Source organism: Patagioenas fasciata, chromosome 37, assembly GCF_037038585.1.
Source record: "Patagioenas fasciata isolate bPatFas1 chromosome 37, bPatFas1.hap1, whole genome shotgun sequence".
In the NCBI taxonomy this organism is placed as follows: domain Eukaryota; kingdom Metazoa; phylum Chordata; class Aves; order Columbiformes; family Columbidae; genus Patagioenas; species Patagioenas fasciata.
This window is the reverse complement of record NC_092556.1, coordinates 984,542-1,007,554: the sequence shown is the minus strand read 5'-3', so window position 1 is coordinate 1,007,554 and position 23,013 is coordinate 984,542. Positions and strand designations below refer to the sequence as shown.

Below are 23,013 nucleotides of genomic sequence, written 5' to 3'. Positions count from 1 at the left end.
CGGCAACCCCTGGCGCGGCTTCCTATTGGGCGGCAGCGGGGAGGCCACGCCCCTCGGCACACCGCCCCGCTCTGCCCGGCAACGCTGCCGCTCCGGCCGTTCCTATTGGCTGCGCGGTGGCCAATGAGAAAGCGCGGCGGTGCGCAGGCGCGGGGCTCGCCCGTTGCCGTTGGCGACGCGCGGGCTGAGGGCGGGCGGGAGGCGGTGCGTATGGAAATGTATGTAAATCTATGCAAATGAGCGAGGGGGCGGGGTCTGCCGGACAGACATGAGCTCCGGAACGAGGGGAGAGGCCGGTGAGCTGGAAATTTATGCAAATGAAGGGGCGGGGGCTGGGAGGAGGGGGCGGGGCTTGGGGTGAGGCCTGAGGAGGGCGGGGGAGCGCCGGTCGCCTGGGGCCCCGCCCTATCTGAAGCCCCGCCCCCCTGCAGACCCCGCCCTATATCAAGCCACGCCCCCTTTAGGCCACGCCCCCTTTAGTCCCCGCCCATCTAGGCCCCGCCCCCCAACCATACACCCCCGGCCCCGGTAATGTCCCTTCTGAAGCCCCGCCCCCTTTAGTCCCCGCCCATTTATGTCCCCCCCACCCGGGCGGCTCTGCCCCCACCTCAACCCCCACCCTTAGCCCCTCCCCCTTTAGGTCCCGCCCCCTTTAGTCCCCGCCCCTTTATCTCCCGTCCCCCAAGCGGCGCCGTCCCGTCTCACCCCCCTCCCTTAGCCCCGCCCCCTTTAGTCCCCGCCCCTTTCCATCCCGCCCCCCGGGTGGCACTCTCCACACCTCAACCCCGCCCCTTTTAAGCCCCGCCCCCCGCCCCGCCCCCTTGCAGCGCCGTCCCGTCTCACCCCCCTCCCTTAGCCCCGCCCCCCTTGGGCCCCGCCCCTTTCCCTCCCGCCCCCCGGGCGGTGCTCTCCCCACCTCAACCCCCCCGCCCCTTTTAAGCCCCGCCTCTTTTAGTCTCCGTCCCTCCAGGCCCCGCCCCTTTCCGTCCCGCCCCCCGGGCTGCGCTCTCCCCACCTCAACCCCGCCCTTAGCCCCGCCCCTAGCCCCGCCCCTTTTAGTCCCCGCCTCCCGGGCGGCGCTCTCCCCACCTCAACCCCGCCCCTTCTAAGTCCCGCCCCTTTTAGTCCCCGCCCCTTTCCGTCCCGCCCCCCGGGCGGCGCTCTCCCCACCTCAACCCCGCCCTCAGCCCCGCCCATAGCCCCGCCCCTTTTAGTCCCCGCCCCTTGGGCTGCGCTCTCCCCACCTCAACCCCGCCCTCAGCCCCGCCCATAGCCCCGCCCCTTTTAGTCCCCGCCCCTTGGGCCGCGCTCTCCCCACCTCAACCCCGCCCCTTTTAGTCCCCTCCCCTTTTAGTCCCCGCCCCTTTTAGCCCCGCCCCGCCATGGCCCCCCCCGGGGCGCCGCTGCTGTTGGGCGCCGGGCTCTGGGTCCCGGGGCTCCCGCTCTGCTCGGGGCTCCCGGGCTCCCCGGAGTCCGCGGTGGCCGCAGGGTCCCCGTGGTCCGCAGGGTCCCCGTGGTCCGCAGGGTCCCCGGTGCTGCCGTTCTCGGCCGGGCTGCTCTTCTTCCCGGGGCTCTTCGTGCTCGGCCGCTGCGTCCTGCGCCGCCTGCGCTGCCCGGAGCCGCACGCCGAGATCCTGGCGGCCAGGTGGGGACAGCGGGGACACGGTGGGGACAGCGGGGACACGGCGGGGACAGCGGGGACTTGGGGACAACGGGGACACGGTGGGGATAACGGGGACACGGCGGGGACAGCGGGGACACGGTGGGGACAGCGGGGACACGGTGGGGACAGCGGGGACTTGGGGACAACGGGGACTTGGGGGCAACGGGGACTTGGGGACAGCGGGGATGTGGGGACAGCGGGGACACGGTGGGGACAACGGGGACATGGTGGGGACAGCGGGGACATGGTGGGGACAGCGGGGACATGGTGGGGACAACGGGGACACGGTGGGGACAGCGGGGACTTGGGGACAACGGGGACTTGGGGGCAACGGGGACTTGGGGACAGCGGGGATGTGGGGACAGCGGGGACACGGTGGGGACAGCGGGGACACGGTGGGGAGAACGGGGACTTGGGGACAACGGGGACACGGTGGGGACAACGGGGACACGGCGGGGACAGCGGGGACACGGTGGGGACAGCGGGGACACGGTGGGGAGAACGGGGACTTGGGGACAACGGGGACTTGGGGGCAACGGGGACACGGCGGGGACAGCGGGGACTTGGGGGCAACGGGGACTTGGGGGCAACGGGGACACGGTGGGGACAGCGGGGACACGGTGGGGACAGCAGGGACTTGGGGACAACGGGGACACGGTGGGGACAGCGGGGACTTGGGGACAACGGGGACTTGGGGACAACGGGGACTTGGGGGCAACGGGGACACGGTGGGGACAGCGGGGACTTGGGGACAACGGGGACACGGTGGGGATAACGGGGACACGGCGGGGACAGCGGGGACACGGTGGGGACAGCGGGGACTTGGGGACAACGGGGACTTGGGGGCAACGGGGACTTGGGGACAGCGGGGATGTGGGGACAGCGGGGACACGGTGGGGACAGCGGGGACACTGCGGGGACAGCGGGGACTTGGGGGCAACGGGGACACGGTGGGGACAGCGGGGACACGGCGGGGACAGCGGGGACGTGGGGACAGCGGGGACACGGTGGGGACAGCGGGGACTTGGGGGCAACGGGGACACGGTGGGGACAGCGGGGACACGGTGGGGACAGCGGGGACTTGGGGACAACGGGGACACGGTGGGGACAGCGGGGACACGGTGGGGACAGCGGGGACTTGGGGGCAACGGGGACACGGTGGGGACAGCGGGGACACGGTGGGGACAGCGGGGACTTGGGGACAACGGGGACTTGGGGGCAACGGGGACTTGGGGACAGCGGGGATGTGGGGACAGCGGGGACACGGTGGGGACAGCGGGGACTTGGGGACAACGGGGACACGGTGGGGACAGCGGGGACACGGTGGGGACAGCGGGGACTTGGGGACAACGGGGACTTGGGGGCAACGGGGACGTGGGGACAGCGGGGACACGGCGGGGACAGCGGGGACACGGTGGGGACAGCGGGGACACGGTGGGGACAGCGGGGACTTGGGGACAGCGGGGACTTGGGGACAGCGGGGATGTGGGGACAGCGGGGACACGGCGGGGACAGCGGGGACACGGTGGGGAGAACGGGGACTTGGGGACAGCGGGGACACGGTGGGGACAGCGGGGACACGGTGGGGACAGCGGGGACTTGGGGACAACGGGGACTTGGGGACAGCGGGGATGTGGGGACAGCGGGGACACGGCGGGGACAGCGGGGACACGGTGGGGAGAACGGGGACGTGGGGACAACGGGGACTTGGGGACAACGGGGACACGGTGGGGACAGCGGGGACGTGGGGACAGGGATGGGGACAGCGGGGGTATGGGGACACGGGGACAGCGAGGGGGACACTGCGGGGACACGGACGTGGGGACAGGGACACAGGGACAAGGCTGTGGGGACAGGGATGGGGACAGGGACATGGGGACAAGGATGTGGATGGGGACAGGGACAGGGGGACAGGGACATGGGGACAGGGCCATGGGGCCATGGGGCCATGGGGATATGGGGACAGGGACGGGGACGTGGGGACAATGATGTGGATGAGGACAGGGACATGGGGACAGGGACAGGGACATGGGGACAATGATGTGGATGGGGACAGGGACATGGGGACATGGGGACAGGGACATGGGGATAATGGGGATATGGGGACATGGGGACACTGGGGGAACAAGGACAAGGGGACAGGGATGGGGACATGGGGACAGCGAGGGGGTGGGATGGGGACACAGGGGGTGGGGACAATGACACTGCAGGGCCTGGGATGGGACAGGGCCATGGGGACACTGTGGGGAGGGGGACAGGGACATGGGGACAATGATGGGGATGGGGTCAGGGCCGTGGGGACAATGATGGGGAGGGGGACAGGGCCATGGGGACAATGATGGGGATGGGGACACTGTGGGGAGGGGAACAGGGACATGGGGACACTGTGGGGATGGGGACAGGGCCATGGGGACAATGATGGGGATGGGGTCAGGGCCGTGGGGACAATGATGGGGAGGGGGACAGGGACATGGGGACAATGATGGGGATGGGGTCAGGGCCGTGGGGACAATGATGGGGATGGGGACAAGGACATGGGGACGTGGGGACAATGTGGGGATGGGGCCAGGGCCATGGGGACAATGATGGGGATGGGGACAGGGCCATGGGGACACTGTGGGGATGGGGCCAGGGCCATGGGGACAATGATGGGGATGGGGACAGGGCCATGGGGACACTGTGGGGCCAGGCTGGTAATAAAGATGGGGACAAGGACACTGTGGGGACAGCGGTGATGATCCTGGGGACAAGGACACGCCAGGGATGGGGACACAGGGACAGCTCCTGTCCCCATATCCCCCTATCCCCATATCCCCCTGTCCCCATTGTCCCCATGTCCCCCTGTCCCCATATCCCCATTGTCCCCATGTCCCCGTATCCCCCTGTCCCCATATCCCCATTGTCCCCATGTCTCCATATCCCCCTGTCCCCATATCCCCATTGTCCCCATGTCTCCATATCCCCATGTCCCCATATCCCCATTGTCCCCATGTCTCCATATCCCCCTGTCCCCATATCCCCATTGTCCCCATGTCTCCATATCCCCCTGTCCCCATTGTCCCCATTGTCCCCATGTCCCCATATCCCCATGTCCCCATATCCCCATTGTCCCCATTGTCCCCATGTCCCCCTGTCCCCATATCCCCATTGTCCCCATGTCCCCATATCCCCCTGTCCCCATATCCCCCTGTCCCCATTGTCCCCATGTCCCCCTGTCCCCATATCCCCATTGTCCCCATGTCTCCATATCCCCCTGTCCCCATATCCCCATTGTCCCCATGTCTCCATATCCCCCTGTCCCCATTGTCCCCATTGTCCCCATGTCCCCATATCCCCCTGTCCCCATATCCCCATTGTCCCCATTGTCCCCATGTCCCCCTGTCCCCATATCCCCATTGTCCCCATGTCCCCATATCCCCCTGTCCCCATATCCCCCTGTCCCCATTGTCCCCATGTCCCCCTGTCCCCATATCCCCATTGTCCCCATGTCTCCATATCCCCCTGTCCCCATATCCCCATTGTCCCCATGTCTCCATATCCCCCTGTCCCCATTGTCCCCATTGTCCCCATGTCCCCATATCCCCATGTCCCCATATCCCCATGTCCCCATATCCCCCTGTCCCTATGTCCCCCTGTCCCCATGTCCCCATGTCCCCCATCCCCACACATGTCCCCATATCCCCCAATGTCCCCATATCCCCCTATCCCCCTATCCCCATATCCCCCTATTCCCTTATCCCCCTGTCCCCATGTCCCCACGTCCCCCATCCCCACGTGCGTCCCCCGGTGTCCCCACGTCCCCAATGTCCCCCCGTGTGTCCCCAGGCTGGTGTCCTCTGTTCAGGCCGTCATGGCGTCCACGGCCGGGTACATCATCGCGTCCTCGTGTCACCACGTCATCGACGACCAGTGAGTGACCCGCGCCCACGGGGGACACGGGGGGACACGGGGGGACACGGGGGGACACCCGGGTGGCCGCAGTTCAGCACTGGACAGCGCCCGGACGCCTGGGTCCCTTGGTGGGGGGGGGCAACCCGGACGCCTGGGTCCCTTGGTTGGGGGAGCGACCTGGACGCCTGGGTCCCTTGGTGGGGATGACTCGGACGCCTGGGTCCCTCTCCCCCCGGACGCCTGGGTCCCTTGGTGGGGATGACTCGGACGCCTGGGTCCCTCTCCCCCCCGGACGCCTGGGTCCCTTGGTGGGGGGGGGCGACCTGGATGCCTGGGTCCCTTGGTGGGGATGACTCGGACGCCTGGGTCCCTCTTCCCCCCCGGACGCCTGGGTCCCTTGGTGGGGATGACTCGGACACCTGGGTCCCTCTTTCCCCCCGGACGCCTGGGTCCCTTGGTGGGGATGACTCGGACGCCTGGGTCCCTCTCCCCCCCCGGACGCCTGGGTCCCTTGGTGGGGATGACTCGGACGCCTGGGTCCCTCTTCCCCCCTGGACGCCTGGGTCCCTTGGTGGGGATGACTCGGACGCCTGGGTCCCTTGGTGGGGATGACTCGGACGCCTGGGTCCCTCTCCCCCCCGGACGCCTGGGTCCCTTGCAGGGGGCGACTCAGACGCCTGGGTCCCTTGGTGGGGAAGGTGACCCGGACGCCTGGGTCCCTTGGTGGGGGGGGGCAACCCGGACGCCTGGGTCCCTTGGTGGGGATGACTCGGACGCCTGGGTCCCTCTTTCCCCCCGGACGCCTGGGTCCCTTGGTGGGGGGGGGCGACCCGGACACCTGGGTCCCTTGGTGGGGATGACTCGGACGCCTGGGTCCCTTGGTGGGGAAGGTGACCCGGACGCCTGGGTCCCTTGGTGGGGGGGGGCGACCCGGACACCTGGGTCCCTTGGTGGGGATGACTCGGACGCCTGGGTCCCTCTTTCCCCCCGGACGCCTGGGTCCCTTGGTGGGGATGACTCGGACGCCTGGGTCCCTCTCCCCCCCGGACGCCTGGGTCCCTTGGTGGGGATGACTCGGACGCCTGGGTCCCTCTCCCCCCCCGGACGCCTGGGTCCCTTGGTGGGGATGACTCGGACGCCTGGGTCCCTCTTCCCCCCCGGACGCCTGGGTCCCTTGGTGGGGATGACTCGGACGCCTGGGTCCCTCTCCCCCCCCGGATGCCTGGGTCCCTTGGTGGGGATGACTCGGACGCCTGGGTCCCTCTTCCCCCCGGACGCCTGGGTCCCTTGGTGGGGATGACTCGGACGCCTGGGTCCCTCTTCCCCCCCGGACGCCTGGGTCCCTTGGCGGGGATGACTCGGACGCCTGGGTCCCTCTCCATCCCCGGACGCCTGGGTCCCTTGGTGGGGATGACTCGGACGCCTGGGTCCCTCTCCCCCCCCGGACGCCTGGGTCCCTTGGTGGGGGGGGCGACCCGGATGCCTGGGTCCCTTGGTGGGGGGGGGCGACTCGGACGCCTGGGTCCCTTGATGGAGGGGGGCAACCCGGACGCCTGGGTCCCTTGGTGGGGGGGGCGACCCGGACGCCTGGGTCCCTTGGGGGGGGGGGGCGACCCGGACGCCTGGGTCCCTTGATGGGGATGACTCGGACGCCTGGGTCCCTCTTTCCCCCCGGACGCCTGGGTCCCTTGGTGGGGGGGGCGACCCGGACGCCTGGGTCCCTTGATGGGGATGACTCGGACGCCTGGGTCCCTCTTTCCCCCCGGACGCCTGGGTCCCTTGGTGGGGGGGGCGACCTGGATGCCTGGGTCCCTTGGTGGGGATGACTCGGACGCCTGGGTCCCTCTCCCCCCCCGGACGCCTGGGTCCCTTGCAGGGGGCGACTCAGACGCCTGGGTCCCTTGGTGGGGGGGGGCGACCCGGACACCTGGGTCCCTTGGTGGGGATGACTCGGACGCCTGGGTCCCTTGGTGGGGAAGGTGACCCGGACGCCTGGGTCCCTTGGTGGGGGGGGGCGACCTGGATGCCTGGGTCCCTTGGTGGGGATGACTCGGACGCCTGGGTCCCTCTTCCCCCCGGACGCCTGGGTCCCTTGGTGGGGATGACTCGGACGCCTGGGTCCCTCTTCCCCCCCGGACGCCTGGGTCCCTTGGCGGGGATGACTCGGACGCCTGGGTCCCTCTCCCCCCCCGGACGCCTGGGTCCCTTGGTGGGGGGGGCGACCCGGACGCCTGGGTCCCTTGGTGGGGATGACTCGGACGCCTGGGTCCCTCTCCCCCCCCGGACGCCTGGGTCCCTTGGTGGGGGGGGCGACCCGGATGCCTGGGTCCCTTGGTGGGGAAGGTGACCCGGACGCCTGGGTCCCTTGCGGGGGGGGAGGGGATTAAGCAGCAGCAGCTGCGTGGGGGCTCAGCCCAGATTAACCCGGACGCCTGGGTCCCCTGCGGGGGGAGGGGCGGCTCAGACGCCTGGGTCCCTTAATCCGGACGCCTGGGTCCCCTGGGGGTGGGGGAGGGGGACATCGGACGCCTGGGTCCCCCAAATTGGGTCCACCAAGGTCCCCCCGGACGCCTGGGTCCCCTGGTCAGGCTCCCCGGACGCCTGGGTCCCTGTCACCCCCGGACGCCTGGGTCCCTCCTGGCTGCCTGGGTCCCCATCAGCCCCCGGATGCCTGGGTCCCCCCGAACGCCTGGGTCCCTTTCCCTCCCGGACGCCTGGGTCCCTTTCACCCCCAGCCACCTGAGTCCCTGTCACCACTTGGGTCCCCATCACCCCCCGGACGCCTGGGTCCCCCCCGGACTCCTGGGTCCCCCCGGACTCCTGGGTCCTCCTGGCCACCTGTGTCCCCCCGGACGCCTGGGTCCCTGTTGCCTCCCCGGACGCCTGGGTCCCTCCTGGACACCTGGGTCCCTGTCACCCCCGGACTCCTGGGTCCCCCTGGACGCCTGGGTCCCCGTCACCCCCTGGACGCCTGGGTCCCCCCGGACGCCTGGGTCCCCATCACCCCCTGGACCCCTGGGTCCCCCCGGACGCCTGGGTCCCCATCACCCCCTGGACCCCTGGGTCCCCCCGGACGCCTGGGTCCCCGTCACCCCCTGGACTCCTGGGTCCCCCTGGCCTCCTGTGTCCCTTTCCCCCCCGGACGCCTGGGTCCCCCGGCCTCCCATGTCCCCCTGGCCACCTGTGTCCCCCTGCACTCCTGGGTCCCCCCGGACACCTGGGTCCCCCCGGATGCCTGGGTCCCCCCGGATGTCTGGGTCCCCCTGGATGTCTGGGTCCCCCCGGATGCCTGGGTCCCTGTCACCTCCAGACTCCTGGGTCCCTTTCTCCCTGATCTCCTGTGTCCCTTTCCCCCCCGGACGCCTGGGTCCCCTGTCCTCCCGTGTCCCCCTGGACTCCTGGGTCCCCCCGGATGCCTGGGTCCCCCCGGATGCCTGGGTCCCTGTCACCTCCAGACTCCTGGGTCCCTTTCTCCCTGATCTCCTGTGTCCCTTTCCCTCCCGGACGCCTGGGTCCCTGTCACCCCCTGGATTCCTGGGTCCCCCCGGACGCCTGGGTCCCTTTCACCCCCGGACGCCTGGGTCCCCATCACCCCCTGGACCCCTGTGTCCCCCCGGACGCCTGGGTCCCCATCACCCCCTGGACTCCTGGGTCCCCCCGGACGCCTGGGTCCCCGTCACCCCCTGGACCCCTGGGTCCCCCTGGCCTCCTGTGTCCCTTTCCCCCCCGGACGCCTGGGTCCCCCGGCCTCCCATGTCCCCCTGGCCACCTGTGTCCCCCTGCACTCCTGGGTCCCCCCGGACTCCTGGGTCCCCCCGGATGCCTGGGTCCCCCCGGATGCCTGGGTCCCTGTCACCTCCAGACTCCTGGGTCCCTTTCTCCCTGATCTCCTGTGTCCCTTTCCCTCCCGGACGCCTGGGTCCCTGTCACCCCCTGGATTCCTGGGTCCCCCCGGACGCCTGGGTCCCTTTCACCCCCGGACGCCTGGGTCCCCATCACCCCCTGGACCCCTGGGTTTCCCCGGATGCCTGGGTCCCCATCACCCCCTGGACCCCTGGGTTTCCCCGGATGCCTGGGTCCCCATCACCCCCTGGACCCCTGGGTCCCCCCGGACGCCTGGGTCCCCATCACCCCCTGGACCCCTGGGTCCCCCCGGACGCCTGGGTCCCCATCACCCCCTGGACCCCTGGGTCCCCCCGGACGCCTGGGTCCCCATCACCCCCTGGACTCCTGGGTCCCCCCGGATGCCTGGGTCCCCCCGGACGCCTGGGTCCCTGTCACCCCCTGGACCCCTGGGTTTCCCCGGATGCCTGGGTCCCCATCACCCCCTGGACCCCTGGGTCCCCCCGGACGCCTGGGTCCCCATCACCCCCTGGACCCCTGGGTCCCCCCGGACGCCTGGGTCCCTGTCACCCCCTGGATTCCTGGGTCCCCCCGGATGCCTGGGTCCCCATCACCCCCTGGACCCCTGGGTCCCCCCGGATGCCTGGGTCCCCATCACCCCCTGGACTCCTGGGTCCCCCTGGCCTCCTGTGTCCCTTTCCCCCCCGGACGCCTGGGTCCCCCGGCCTCCCATGTCCCCCTGGCCACCTGTGTCCCCCTGCACTCCTGGGTCCCCCCGGACACCTGGGTCCCCCCGGATGCCTGGGTCCCCCCGGACGCCTGGGTCCCCCCGGATGCCTGGGTCCCTGTCACCTCCAGACTCCTGGGTCCCTTTCTCCCTGACCTCCTGTGTCCCTTTCCCTCCCGGACGCCTGGGTCCCTGTCACCCCCCGGATGCCTGGGTCCCCCCGGACGCCTGGGTCCCCCCGGATGCCTGGGTCCCTGTCACCTCCAGACTCCTGGGTCCCTTTCTCCCTGATCTCCTGTGTCCCTTTCCCTCCCAGACGCCTGGGTCCCTGTCACCCCCTGGATTCCTGGGTCCCCCCGGACGCCTGGGTCCCTTTCACCCCCGGATGCCTGGGTCCCTTTCCCTCCCGGACGCCTGGGTCCTCCCGGACGCCTGGGTCCCTGTACCCCCTGGCCACCTGTGTCCCCTTGCACTCCTGGGTCCCCCGAACGCCTGGGTCCCTGTCACCCCCAGACTCCTGGGTCCCTTTCCCCCCCGGACGCCTGGGTCCCCCCGGACTCCTGGGTCCCTTTCCCTCCCGGACGCCTGGGTCCCCCTGGACGCCTGGGTCCCTCCCGGACATCTGGGTCCCCCCAGCCTCCTGGGTCCCCCCAAATGCCTGGGTCCCCCCGGACGCCTGGGTCCCCGTCACCCCCTGGACCCCTGGGTCCCCCCGGACGCCTGGGTCCCCATCACCCCCTGGACCCCTGGGTCCCCCCGGACGCCTGGGTCCCCGTCACCCCCTGGACCCCTGGGTCCCCCCGGACGCCTGGGTCCCCATCACCCCCTGGACCCCTGGGTCCCCCTGGCCTCCTGTGTCCCTTTCCCCCCCGGACGCCTGGGTCCCCATCACCCCCTGGACCCCTGGGTCCCCCCGGACGCCTGGGTCCCCATCACCCCCTGGACTCCTGGGTCCCCCTGGCCTCCTGTGTCCCTTTCCCCCCCGGACGCCTGGGTCCCCCGGCCTCCCATGTCCCCCTGGCCACCTGTGTCCCCCTGCACTCCTGGGTCCCCCCGGACGCCTGGGTCCCCCCGGATGCCTGGGTCCCCCCGGATGCCTGGGTCCCTGTCACCTCCAGACTCCTGGGTCCCTTTCTCCCTGATCTCCTGTGTCCCTTTCCCTCCCGGACGCCTGGGTCCCTGTCACCCCCTGGATTCCTGGGTCCCCCCGGACGCCTGGGTCCCTTTCACCCCCGGACGCCTGGGTCCCCATCACCCCCTGGACCCCTGGGTTTCCCCGGATGCCTGGGTCCCCATCACCCCCTGGACCCCTGGGTCCCCCCGGACGCCTGGGTCCCCATCACCCCCTGGACCCCTGGGTCCCCCCGGATGCCTGGGTCCCCCCGGACGCCTGGGTCCCTGTCACCCCCTGGACTCCTGGGTCCCCCCGGACGCCTGGGTCCCCATCACCCCCTGGACCCCTGGGTCCCCCCGGACGCCTGGGTCCCCATCACCCCCTGGACCCCTGGGTCCCCCCGGACGCCTGGGTCCCCATCACCCCCTGGACCCCTGTGTCCCCCCGGACGCCTGGGTCCCCATCACCCCCTGGACCCCTGGGTCCCCCCGGACGCCTGGGTCCCCATCACCCCCTGGACTCCTGGGTCCCCCCGGACGCCTGGGTCCCCATCACCCCCTGGACCCCTGGGTCCCCCCGGACGCCTGGGTCCCCATCACCCCCTGGACTCCTGGGTCCCCCTGGCCTCCTGTGTCCCTTTCCCCCCCGGACGCCTGGGTCCCCCGGCCTCCCATGTCCCCCTGGCCACCTGTGTCCCCCTGCACTCCTGGGTCCCCCCGGATGCCTGGGTCCCCCCGGATGCCTGGGTCCCCCCGGATGCCTGGGTCCCTGTCACCTCCAGACTCCTGGGTCCCTTTCTCCCTGATCTCCTGTGTCCCTTTCCCTCCCGGACGCCTGGGTCCCTGTCACCCCCTGGATTCCTGGGTCCCCCCGGACGCCTGGGTCCCCATCACCCCCTGGACTCCTGGGTCCCCCCGGTCGCCTGGGTCCCTCCGGACGCCTGGGTCCCCGTGTCCCCCTGGCCACCTGTGTCCCCCTGCACTCCTGGGTCCCCCCGGACGCCTGGGTCCCCATCACCCCCTGGACCCCTGGGTCCCCCCGGACGCCTGGGTCCCCCAACCTCCCGTGTCCCCCCGTCCGCCCGTGTCCCCGTCCCCCAGCGGTGTCCCCGTGTCCCCGTGCGGGCAGGCACTGGCTGGCCGGCTGGTACCCCCCGTTCGCGGTGCCGTACTTCATCTACGACGTGTACGCCATGTTCCTGTGCCACCGCCACCGCGCCCGCGTCAAGGGACACGAGGGGGCCGCGCCCGCCGCCCCGCGCCGCGCCGCCACCGCCTTCCTGCGCCGGCACCCCCTCATGGTCCTGCACCACGCCGCCATGGTGCTCGTCTGCTTCCCCGTGGCCACCGTGAGCAAGGGGACACCCTGGGGACGTTGGGGACACCATGGGGACACCATGGGGCCGTGGGGTGGACGTGCTCATGGAGCCACCACCTGCCCATGGGGCTCATCATGGGTGCCCATGGGGCTCGTCTGCTTCCCCGTGGCCACCGTGAGCAAGGGGACATCGTGGGGACGTTGGGGACACCATGGGGACACCATGGGGCCATGGGGTGGACGTGCTCATGGAGCCACCACCTGCTCATGGGGCTCGTCATGGGTGCCCATGGGGCTCGTCTGCTTCCCCGTGGCCACCGTGAGCAAGGGGACATCGTGGGGACATCATGGGGACGTTGGGGACACCATGGGGACACCATGGGGCCATGGGGTGGACGTGCTCATGGAGCCACCACCTGCCCATGGGGCTCATCATGGGTGCCCATGGGGCTCATCATGGGTGCCCATGGGGCTCGTCTGCTTCCCCGTGGCCACCGTGAACAAGGGGACATCATGGGGACATCATGGGGACGTTGGGGACACCATGGGGACACCATGGGGACGTGGGGATGGGGACACCATAGGGACTGGGACGTGCTCATGGAGCTCATGGGGCTCATCATGGGTGCCCATGGGGCTCGTCTGCTTCCCCGTGGCCACCGTGAGCAAGGGGACACCGTGGGGACGTTGGGGACACCATGGGGACACCATGGGGCCATGGGGTGGACATGGGGATGGGGACACCATAGGGACTGGGACGTGCTCATGGAGCTCATGGGGCTCATCATGGGTGCCCATGGGGCTCGTCTGCTTCCCCGTGGCCACCGTGAGCAAGGGGACACCCTGGGGACGTTGGGGACACCATGGGGACATCATGGGGCCATGGGGTGGATATGGGGCTGGGGACACCATAGGGACAGGGACGTGCTCATGGAGCTCATGGGGCTCATCATGGGTGCCCATGGTGCTCGTCTGCTTCCCCATGGCCACCGTGAGCAAGGGGACATCGTGGGGACGTTGGGGACACCATGGGGACACCATGGGGCCATGGGGTGGACGTGCTCATGGAGCCACCACCTGCTCATGGGGCTCATCATGGGTGCCCATGGGGCTCATCATGGGTGCCCATGGGGCTCGTCTGCTTCCCCGTGGCCACCGTGAGCAAGGGGACACCTTGGGGACACCATGGGACATCATGGGGACACCATGGGGACATCATGGGGATGTGGGGATGGGGACACCATAGGGACTGGGACGTGCCCATGGAGCTCATGGGGCTCATCATGGGTGCCCATGGTGCTCGTCTGCTTCCCCGTGGCCACCGTGAGCAAGGGGACATTGTGGGGACGTTGGGGACACCATGGGGACGTGGGGATGGGGACACCATAGGGACTGGGACGTGCTCATGGGGCTCATCATGGGTGCCCATGGGGCTCATCATGGGTGCCCATGGTGCTCGTCTGCTTCCCCGTGGCCACCGTGAGCAAGGGGACATCGTGGGACATCATGGGGACACCATGGGGCCATGGGGTGGACGTGCTCATGGAGCCACCACCTGCTCATGGGGCTCATCATGGGTGCCCATGGGGCTCATCATGGGTGCCCATGGTGCTCGTCTGCTTCCCCGTGGCCACCGTGAGCAAGGGGACACCTTGGGGACGTTGGGGACACCATGGGGACACCATGGGGCCATGGGGTGGACGTGGGGATGGGGACACCATAGGGACTGGGACGTGCTCATGGAGCTCATGGGGCTCATCATGGGTGCCCATGGGGCTCATCATGGGTGCCCATGGGGCTCGTCTGCTTCCCCATGGCCACTGTGAGCAAGGGGACACCTTGGGGACATTGGGGACACCTTGGGGACACCATGGGGATGGGACATGGGGCTGGGGACACCTTGGGGATGTGGGGAAGTGCTGTGGCCCTCATGTCCCCTCATGTCACCCCCTGTCCCCATATCCCCATGTCCCCACATCCCATGTCCCCATGTCCCCCTGTCCCCATGTCCCCCTGTCCGTGTCCCCATGTTCCATATCCCCATGTCCAAATGTCCCCCCGTGTCCCCTTATGTCCCCATGTCCCCATGTCCCCTGTCCCCCTATCCCCATATCCTCACGTCCCATTGTCTGCATGTCCCCATATGCCCCTGTCCCCGTCCCCATGTCTCATGTCCCATGTCCCCATGTCCCCCTGCCCCCATGTCCCATGTCCCCATCTCCCCATCTCCCCCTGTCCCCATGTCCCATGTCCCATATCCCATGTTCCCTCATGTCCCCATGTCCCCATTGTCCCCATATCCCCCTGTCCCCATGTCCCATGTCCCCTCATGTCCCCCTATCCCCCTTGTCCCATTGTCCCCATGTCCCCCTGTGTCCCTTCATGTCCCGATGTCCACATGTCCCCATTGTCCCCAATGTCCCCATGTCCCCCTGTCCCCATGTCCCATATCCCATGTCCCCTCATGTCCCCCTGTCCCCATCTCCCCATATCCCCCTGTCCCCATGTCCCCTGTCCCCATATCCCCATTTCCCCATGTCCCCATATCCCATGTCCCATTGTCCCCATGTTCCCCTGTGTCCCCTCATGTCCCCATGTCCCCCTGTCCCCATGTCCGCTGTCCCCATATCCCCCTATCCGCATGTCCCATGTCCCCCTGTCCCCATGTCCCCATGTCCCGTGTCCCATTGTCCCCATGTCCCCATATCCCCCCGTCCCCATATCCCATGTCCCCATATCCCCCTGTCCCCATGTCCCATGTCCCCATATCCCGATGTGCTATATCCTCACATCCCTATGTCCCCATATCTCCATATCCCATGTCCCCATGTCCCCATTGTCCCTATATCCCATGTCCCCCCGTGTCCCCTCCTGTCCCCATGTCCCCCTGTGTCCCCCCATGTCCCCTGTCCCCCCCTGTCCCCCTGTGTCCCCCCATGTCCCCATGTCCCCCCATGTCCCCCCATGTCCCCTTGTCCCCCCATGTCCCCCTATGTCCCCATATCCCCCCATGTCCCCATGTCCCCCTGTCCCCCTGTGTCCCCCCATGTCCCCTGTCCCCCCATGTCCCCCCATATCCCCCCATGTCCCCATGTCCCCCTGTCCCCCTGTGTCCCCCCATGTCCCCCTGTCCCCCCATGTCCCCCCATGTCCCCCTGTCCCCCTGTGTCCCTTCCTGTCCCCATATCCCCCTGTCCCCCCATGTCCCCCTGTCCCCCCATGTCCCCCTGTCCCCCTGTGTCCCCCCATGTCCCCCCATGTCCCCCTGTCCCCCCCTGTCCCCCCATGTCCCCCTGTCCCCCCATGTCCCCCCATGTCCCCCCATGTCCCCCTGTCCCCCTGTGTCCCTTCCTGTCCCCATATCCCCCTGTCCCCCCATGTCCCCTCCTGTCCCAATGTCCCCCCGTGTCCCCCCATGTCCCTGTGTCCCCCTGTCCCCCCCTGTCCCCCTGTGTCCCCCCATGTCCCCCTGTCCCCCCATGTCCCCCCATGTCCCCCTGTCCCCCCATGTCCCCCCATGTCCCCTGTCCCCCGGTGTCCCCCCATGTCCCCTGTCCCCCCCTGTCCCCCTGTGTCCCCCCATGTCCCCCTGTCCCCCCATGTCCCCCCATGTCCCCCTGTCCCCCCATGTCCCCCTGTCCCCCCCTGTCCCCCCATGTCCCCCTGTCCCCCCATGTCCCCCCATGTCCCCCCATGTCCCCCTGTCCCCCTGTGTCCCTTCCTGTCCCCATATCCCCCTGTCCCCCCATGTCCCCTCCTGTCCCCATGTCCCCCCGTGTCCCCCCATGTCCCTGTGTCCCCCTGTCCCCCCCTGTCCCCCTGTGTCCCCCCATGTCCCCCTGTCCCCCCATGTCCCCCCATGTCCCCCTGTCCCCCCATGTCCCCCTATGTCCCCATATCCCCCCATGTCCCCCCATGTCCCCCCATGTCCCCATGTCCCCCTGTGTCCCCCTGTCCCCCCCTGTCCCCCTGTGTCCCCCCATGTCCCCCTGTCCCCCCATGTCCCCCCATGTCCCCCTGTCCCCCCATGTCCCCCTGTCCCCCCCTGTCCCCCCATGTCCCCCTGTCCCCCCATGTCCCCCTGTCCCCCTGTGTCCCCCCATGTCCCCCCATGTCCCCCTGTCCCCCCCTGTCCCCCCATGTCCCCCTGTCCCCCCATGTCCCCCCATGTCCCCCTGTCCCCCCATGTCCCCCTATGTCCCCATATCCCCCCATGTCCCCATGTCCCCCTGTCCCCCCATGTCCCCATGTCCCCCCATGTCCCCCTATGTCCCCATATCCCCCCATGTCCCCATGTCCCCCTGTCCCCCTGTCCCCCCATGTCCCCATGTCCCCCCCTGTCCCCCCATGTCCCCCTGTCCCCCCATGTCCCCCTATGTCCCCATATCCCCCCATGTCCCCATGTACCCCTGTCCCCCCATGTCCCCCCATGTCCCCATGTCCCCCTGTCCCCCCCTGTCCCCCTGTGTCCCCCCATGTCCCCATGTCCCCCCATGTCCCCCCATGTCCCCCTGTCCCCCCATGTCCCCCTATGTCCCCATATCCCCCCATGTCCCCATGTCCCCCTGTGTCCCCCCATGTCCCCTGTCCCCCCATGTCCCCCCATGTCCCCCCATGTCCCCCTGTGTCCCTGTGTCCCTTCCTGTCCCCATATCCCCCTGTCCCCCCATGTTCCCCTGTCCCCCCATGTCCCCCCATGTCCCCCCATGTCCCCCTGTCCCCCCATGTCCCCCCATGTCCCCCCATGTCCCCCTGTCCCCCTGTGTCCCCCCATGTCCCCATGTCCCCCTGTCCCCCCATGTCCCCCTGTCCCCCTGTGTCCCCCCATGTCCCCATATCCCCCCATGTCCCCATGTCCCCTGTCCCCAGCTGTGGCGCCAGGGCAAGGGTGACTTCTTCCTGGGGTGCCTCCTGCTGGCCGAGCTCAGCACCCCCTTCGTCTGCCTGGGCAAGGTGCTCATCCTGGTAAGAGCCCGGCCCCAAATGTCCCCAAACGTCCCCGAATGTCCCCAACCCCCTGTCCCCATGGCCCCCACTCTTGGGGTCCCCCATGGCTGCTTTCGGGGCGCAGCTGGAGCTGCAGCACCCGGAGCTGCACAAGAACATCTGGGGTGGCCCTGGGTCCCTCCCGGACGCCTGGGTCCCTTGGGGCACTCCTGGGTCCCTCCCGAACTCCTGGGTCCCCATGTCCCTGGGTCCCTTGGGGCACTCCTGGGTCCCTCCCGAACTCCTGGGTCCCCATGTACCCGGGTCCCTTGGGGCACTCCTGGGTCCCTCCCGAACTCCTGGGTCCCCATGTCCCTGGGTCCCTTGGGGCACTCCTGGGTCCCTCCCGAACTCCTGGGTCCCCATGTCCCTGGGTCCCTTGGGGCACTCCTGGGTCCCCATGTACCCGGGTCCCTTGGGGCACTCCTGGGTCCCTCCCGAACTCCTGGGTCCCCATGTCCCTGGGTCCCTTGGGGCACTCCTGGGTCCCTCCCGAACTCCTGGGTCCCCATGTGCCTGGGTCCCTTGGGGCACTCCTGGGTCCCTCCCGAACTCCTGGGTCCCCATGTCCCTGGGTCCCTTGGGGCACTCCTGGGTCCCTCCCGAACTCCTGGGTCCCCATGTCCCTGTGTCCCTTGGGGCACTCCTGGGTCCCTCCCGAACTCCTGGGTCCCCATGTACCTGGGTCCCTTGGGGCACTTCTGGGTCCCTCCCGAACTCCTGGGTCCCCATGTACCTGGGTCCCTTGGGGCACTCCTGGGTCCCTCCCGAACTCCTGGGTCCCCATGTCCCTGTGTCCCTTGGGGTACTCCTGGGTCCCTCCCGAACTCCTGGGTCCCCATGTACCCGGGTCCCTTGGGGCACTCCTGGGTCCCTCCCGAACTCCTGGGTCCCCATGTCCCTGGGTCCCTTGGGGCACTCCTGGGTCCCTCCCGAACTCCTGGGTCCCCATGTCCCTGTGTCCCTTGGGGCACTCCTGGGTCCCTCCCGAACTCCTGGGTCCCCATGTACCCGGGTCCCTTGGGGCACTTCTGGGTCCCTCCCGAACTCCTGGGTCCCCATGTACCTGGGTCCCTTGGGGCACTCCTGGGTCCCTCCCGAACTCCTGGGTCCCCATGTACCCGGGTCCCTTGGGGCACTCCTGGGTCCCTCCCGAACTCCTGGGTCCCCATGTCCCTGGGTCCCTTGGGGCACTCCTGGGTCCCTCCCGAACTCCTGGGTCCCCATGTCCCTGTGTCCCTTGGGGCACTCCTGGGTCCCTCCTGAACTCCTGGGTCCCCATGTACCTGGGTCCCTTGGGGCACTCCTGGGTCCCTCCCGAACTCCTGGGTCCCCATGTCCCTGGGTCCCTTGGGGCACTCCTGGGTCCCTCCCGAACTCCTGGGTCCCCATGTACCCGGGTCCCTTGGGGCACTCCTGGGTCCCCTGACCCCCATGGCCCTGGGTCCCTGGGGCACTCCTGGGTCCCTTGGGGCACCCCTGGCTCCCCCATGTTTCGGGGTCCCCCAACACCTTTCGGGGCGCAGCTGGAGCTGCAGCACACGCTGCTGCACCGGGTGCACGCGCTGCAGCTGCTGGGGATGTTCCTGGGGTGCCGGGGTCCCTGTGTCCCCTGACCCCCATGGCCCTGGGTCCCTTCTCCACTCCTGGGTCCCTTGGGGCACCCCTGGCTCCCCCATGTTTCGGGGTCCCCCAACACCTTTTGGGGCGCAGCTGGAGCTGCAGCACACGCTGCTGCACCAGGTGCACGTGCTGCAGCTGCTGGGGACGTTCCTGGGGTGCCGGGGTCCCTGTGTCCCCTGACCCCCATGGCCCTGGGTCCCCTGGGGCACTCCTGGGTCCCCTGACCCCCATGTCCCTGGGTCCCTTCTGCACTCCTGGGTCCCTTGGGGCACTCCTGGGTCCCTCCCACACTCCTGGGTCCCCATGTCCCCATGTCCCTGGGTCCCCTGGGGCACTCCTGGGTCCCCTGACCCCCATCTCCTTGGGTCCCTTGGGGCACTCCTGTGTCCCCTGACCCCCATGTCCCTGGGTCCCTGGGCACTCCTGGGTCCCTTGGGGCACTCCTGGCTCCCCCATGTTTCGGGGTCCCCCAACACCTTTCGGGGCGCAGCTGGAGCTGCAGCACACGCTGCTGCACCGGGTGCACGTGCTGCAGCTGCTGGGGACCTTCCTGGGGTGCCGGGGTCCCTGTGTCCCCTGACCCCCATGGCCCTGGGTCCCTTGGGGCACCCCTGGCTCCCCCATGTTTCGGGGTCCCCCAACACCTTTCGGGGCGCAGCTGGAGCTGCAGCACACGCTGCTGCACCGGGTGCACGCGCTGCAGCTGCTGGGGACGTTCCTGGGGTGCCGGGGTCCCTGTGTCCCCTGACCCCCATGGCCCTGGGTCCCTTCTCCACTCCTGGGTCCCTGGGGCACTCCTGGGTCCCTTGGGTCCCTCCTGGCTCCCCCATGTTTCGGGGTCCCCCAACACCTTTCGGGGCGCAGCTGGAGCTGCAGCACACGCTGCTGCACCGGGTGCACGCGCTGCAGCTGCTGGGGACGTTCCTGGGGTGCCGGGGTCCCTGTGTCCCCTGACCCCCATGGCCCTGGGTCCCTTGGGGCACCCCTGGCTCCCCCATGTCTCGGGGTCCCCCAACACCTTTCGGGGCGCAGCTGGAGCTGCAGCACACGCTGCTGCACCGGGTGCACGCGCTGCAGCTGCTGGGGACGTTCCTGGGGTGCCGGGGTCCCTGTGTCCCCTGACCCCCATGGCCCTGGGTCCCTTGGGGCACCCCTGGCTCCCCCATGTTTCGGGGTCCCCCAACACCTTTCGGGGCGCAGCTGGAGCTGCAGCACACGCTGCTGCACCGGGTGAACGCGCTGCTGCTGCTGGGGACCTTCCTGGGGTGCCGGGTGCTGCTCTTCCCGTTCCTGTACTGGGCGTACGGGCGCGCGCGGGGGGTCCCGTTTCTGGGGGTGCCCCTGGCGCTGCCCCCCCGGGTGAACGCGGCGGCCGCGGCGCTGCTGGCCCCCCAGCTCTACTGGTTCCTCCTCATCTGCCGCGGGGCCTGGAGGCTGCTGCGCCCCCCCCGGGGACACGCGGGACCCCCCGCACCAGCCCTGGGCACCCCCAGCGCGCACGGGGACCCCAAAAACAGCCCGGGAACCCCGGAGCCCCCGACCAGCGCCCTGAGCCCCCCCACCTGACACAGGGACCCCAAAACCACCCCGGGACCCCCAGACCCCCCACCTGACACAGGGACCCCAAAACCACCCCAGGACCCCCAGACCCAACATGGGACCCCAAACCCCACCCCGGGACCCCCAGACCCACCCAAATGAGACAGGGACCCCAAACCCAACATGGGACCCCCGGACCCCCCAACCAGCACCCTGAGCCCCCCCAGCTCACACAGGGACCCCAAAACCCAACATAGGACCCCCTGAGATCCCCAACCTGACACAGGGACCCCAAACCCAACATGGGACCCCAAACCCCACCCCGGGACCCCCAGACCCCCCCAAATGAGACAGGGACCCCAAACCCAACATGGGACCCCAAACCCAACATGGGACCCCAAACCCCACCCCGGGACCCCCAGACCCCCCCAAATGAGACAGGGACCCCAAACCCAACATGGGACCCCAAACCCAACATGGGACCCCCGGACCCCCCAACCAGCGCCCTGAGCCCCCCAACCTGACACAGGGACCCCAAAACCAACAGGGGACCCCCAGACCCCCCACCTGGCACAGGGACCTCAAACCCAACAGGGGACCCCTGGGACCCCCAACCTGAAACAGGGACCCCAAACCCAACATGGGACCCCCTGGGACCCCAAAACCCAACATGGGACCCCCTGGGACCCCCATTCTGAGATAGGGACCCCAAAACCCAACATGGGACCCCCTGAGACCCCCACTCTGAGATAGGGACCCCAAACCCAACATGGGACCCCTGGACCCCCCAACCAGCACCCTGAGCACCCCCAGCTCACACAGGGACCCCAAAACCCAACATGGGACCCCCTGAGATCCCCAACCTGACACAGGGACCCCAAACCCAACATGGGACCCCAAACCCTACCCCGGGACCCCCAGACCCCCCCAAATGAGACAGGGACCCCAAACCCAACATGGGACCCCCGGACCCCCCAACCAGCGCCCTGAGCCCCCCAACCTGACACAGGGACCCCAAACCCAACATGGGACCCCTTGAGCCCCCCGACCTGAGACAGGGACCCCAAAACCCAACATGGGACCCCAAACCCTACCCCGGGACCCCCAGACCCACCCAAATGAGACAGGGACCCCAAACCCAACATGGGACCCCAAACCCAACATGGGACCCCCGGACCCCCCAACCAGCGCCCTGAGCCCCCCAACCTGACACAGGGACCCCAAACCCAACATGGGACCCCTTGAGCCCCCCGACCTGAGACAGGGACCCCAAAACCCAACATGGGACCCCAAACCCACCCCAGGACCCCCAGACCCCCCACCCTGAGACAGGGACCCCATGGGACCCCAAAACCCAACATGGGACCCCCAGACCCACCCACCTGACACAGGGACCCCAAACCCAACATGGGACCCCAAAACCCACCCCGGGACCCCCAGACCCCCCACCCTGAGACAGGGACCCCAAACTGAACACGGGACCCCCTGAGCCCCCCAGGACCCCAAAAACCAACATAGGACCCCCTGAGCCCCCCAACCTGACACAGGGACCCCAAACCCAACATGGGACCCCCTGGGACCCCAAAACCCAACATGGGACCCCTTGAGCCCCCCAACCTGAGACAGGGACCCCAAACCCAACATGGGACCCCCTGAGCCCCCCCAGGACCCCAAAACCCACCATAGGACCCCCTGAGCCCCCCAAAACCCCCCAGACACCCCATGAGTCGGGGGGTCCCAGTTTGGGGGTCACTGATCCCAGTTTGGGGGTCACTGATCCCAGTTTGGGGGTCACTGCACCCACATTAAAGGATTTTGGAACATTGTGGCTGCTCCTTTGGGGAACGAACCGGGGAGGGACCCAGGAGTTCGGGGAGGGACCCAGGAGTTCGGGAGGGACCCAGGAGTTCGGGGAGGGACCCAGGAGTTCGGGAGGGACCCAGGAGTGCAGGAGGGACCCAGGAGTTCGGGGAGGGACCCAGGAGTTCGGGGAGGGACCCAGGAGTTCGGGAGGGACCCAGGAGTGCGGGAGGGACCCAGGAGTTCGGGGAGGGACCCAGGAGTTCGGGAGGGACCCAGGAGTGCGGGAGGGACCCAGGAGTTCGGGAGGGACCCAGGAGTTCGGGGAGGGACCCAGGAGTTCGGGAGGGACCCAGGAGTGCGGGAGGGACCCAGGAGTTCGGGGAGGGACCCAGGAGTTCGGGAGGGACCCAGGAATGCGGGAGGGACCCAGGAATGCGGGAGGGACCCAGGAGTTCGGGGAGGGACCCAGGAGTGCGGGGAGGGACCCAGGAGTTCAGGGAGGGACCC

General features: G+C 69.3%; 1 protein-coding gene across 4 annotated transcripts; it reads left to right on the top strand.

The window, feature by feature from the left end:
• The first annotated feature begins 179 nt into the window (after positions 1 to 179).
• Positions 180 to 20,896, top strand: TLCD3B (TLC domain containing 3B). 4 transcript variants are annotated; one of them, XM_071801368.1, is made up of 6 exons: positions 180 to 296; positions 1,525 to 1,645; positions 5,489 to 5,572; positions 12,367 to 12,586; positions 17,425 to 17,520; positions 17,627 to 19,060. In XM_071801368.1, the coding sequence occupies exons 1-6, from the start codon at positions 269 to 271 to the stop codon at positions 18,968 to 18,970; spliced, it is 1,893 nt and encodes a 630-aa protein (XP_071657469.1). In that variant the 5' UTR covers positions 180 to 268; the 3' UTR covers positions 18,971 to 19,060. The 4 variants fall into 4 exon arrangements, with proteins under 4 accessions (XP_071657469.1, XP_071657468.1, XP_071657470.1 ...); XM_071801367.1 differs by having other exon boundaries at positions 1,507 to 1,645; XM_071801369.1 differs by lacking the exons at positions 180 to 296; positions 17,627 to 19,060 and adding an exon at positions 20,365 to 20,896 and having other exon boundaries at positions 1,367 to 1,645.
• Positions 20,897 to 23,013: the final 2,117 nt, after the last annotated feature.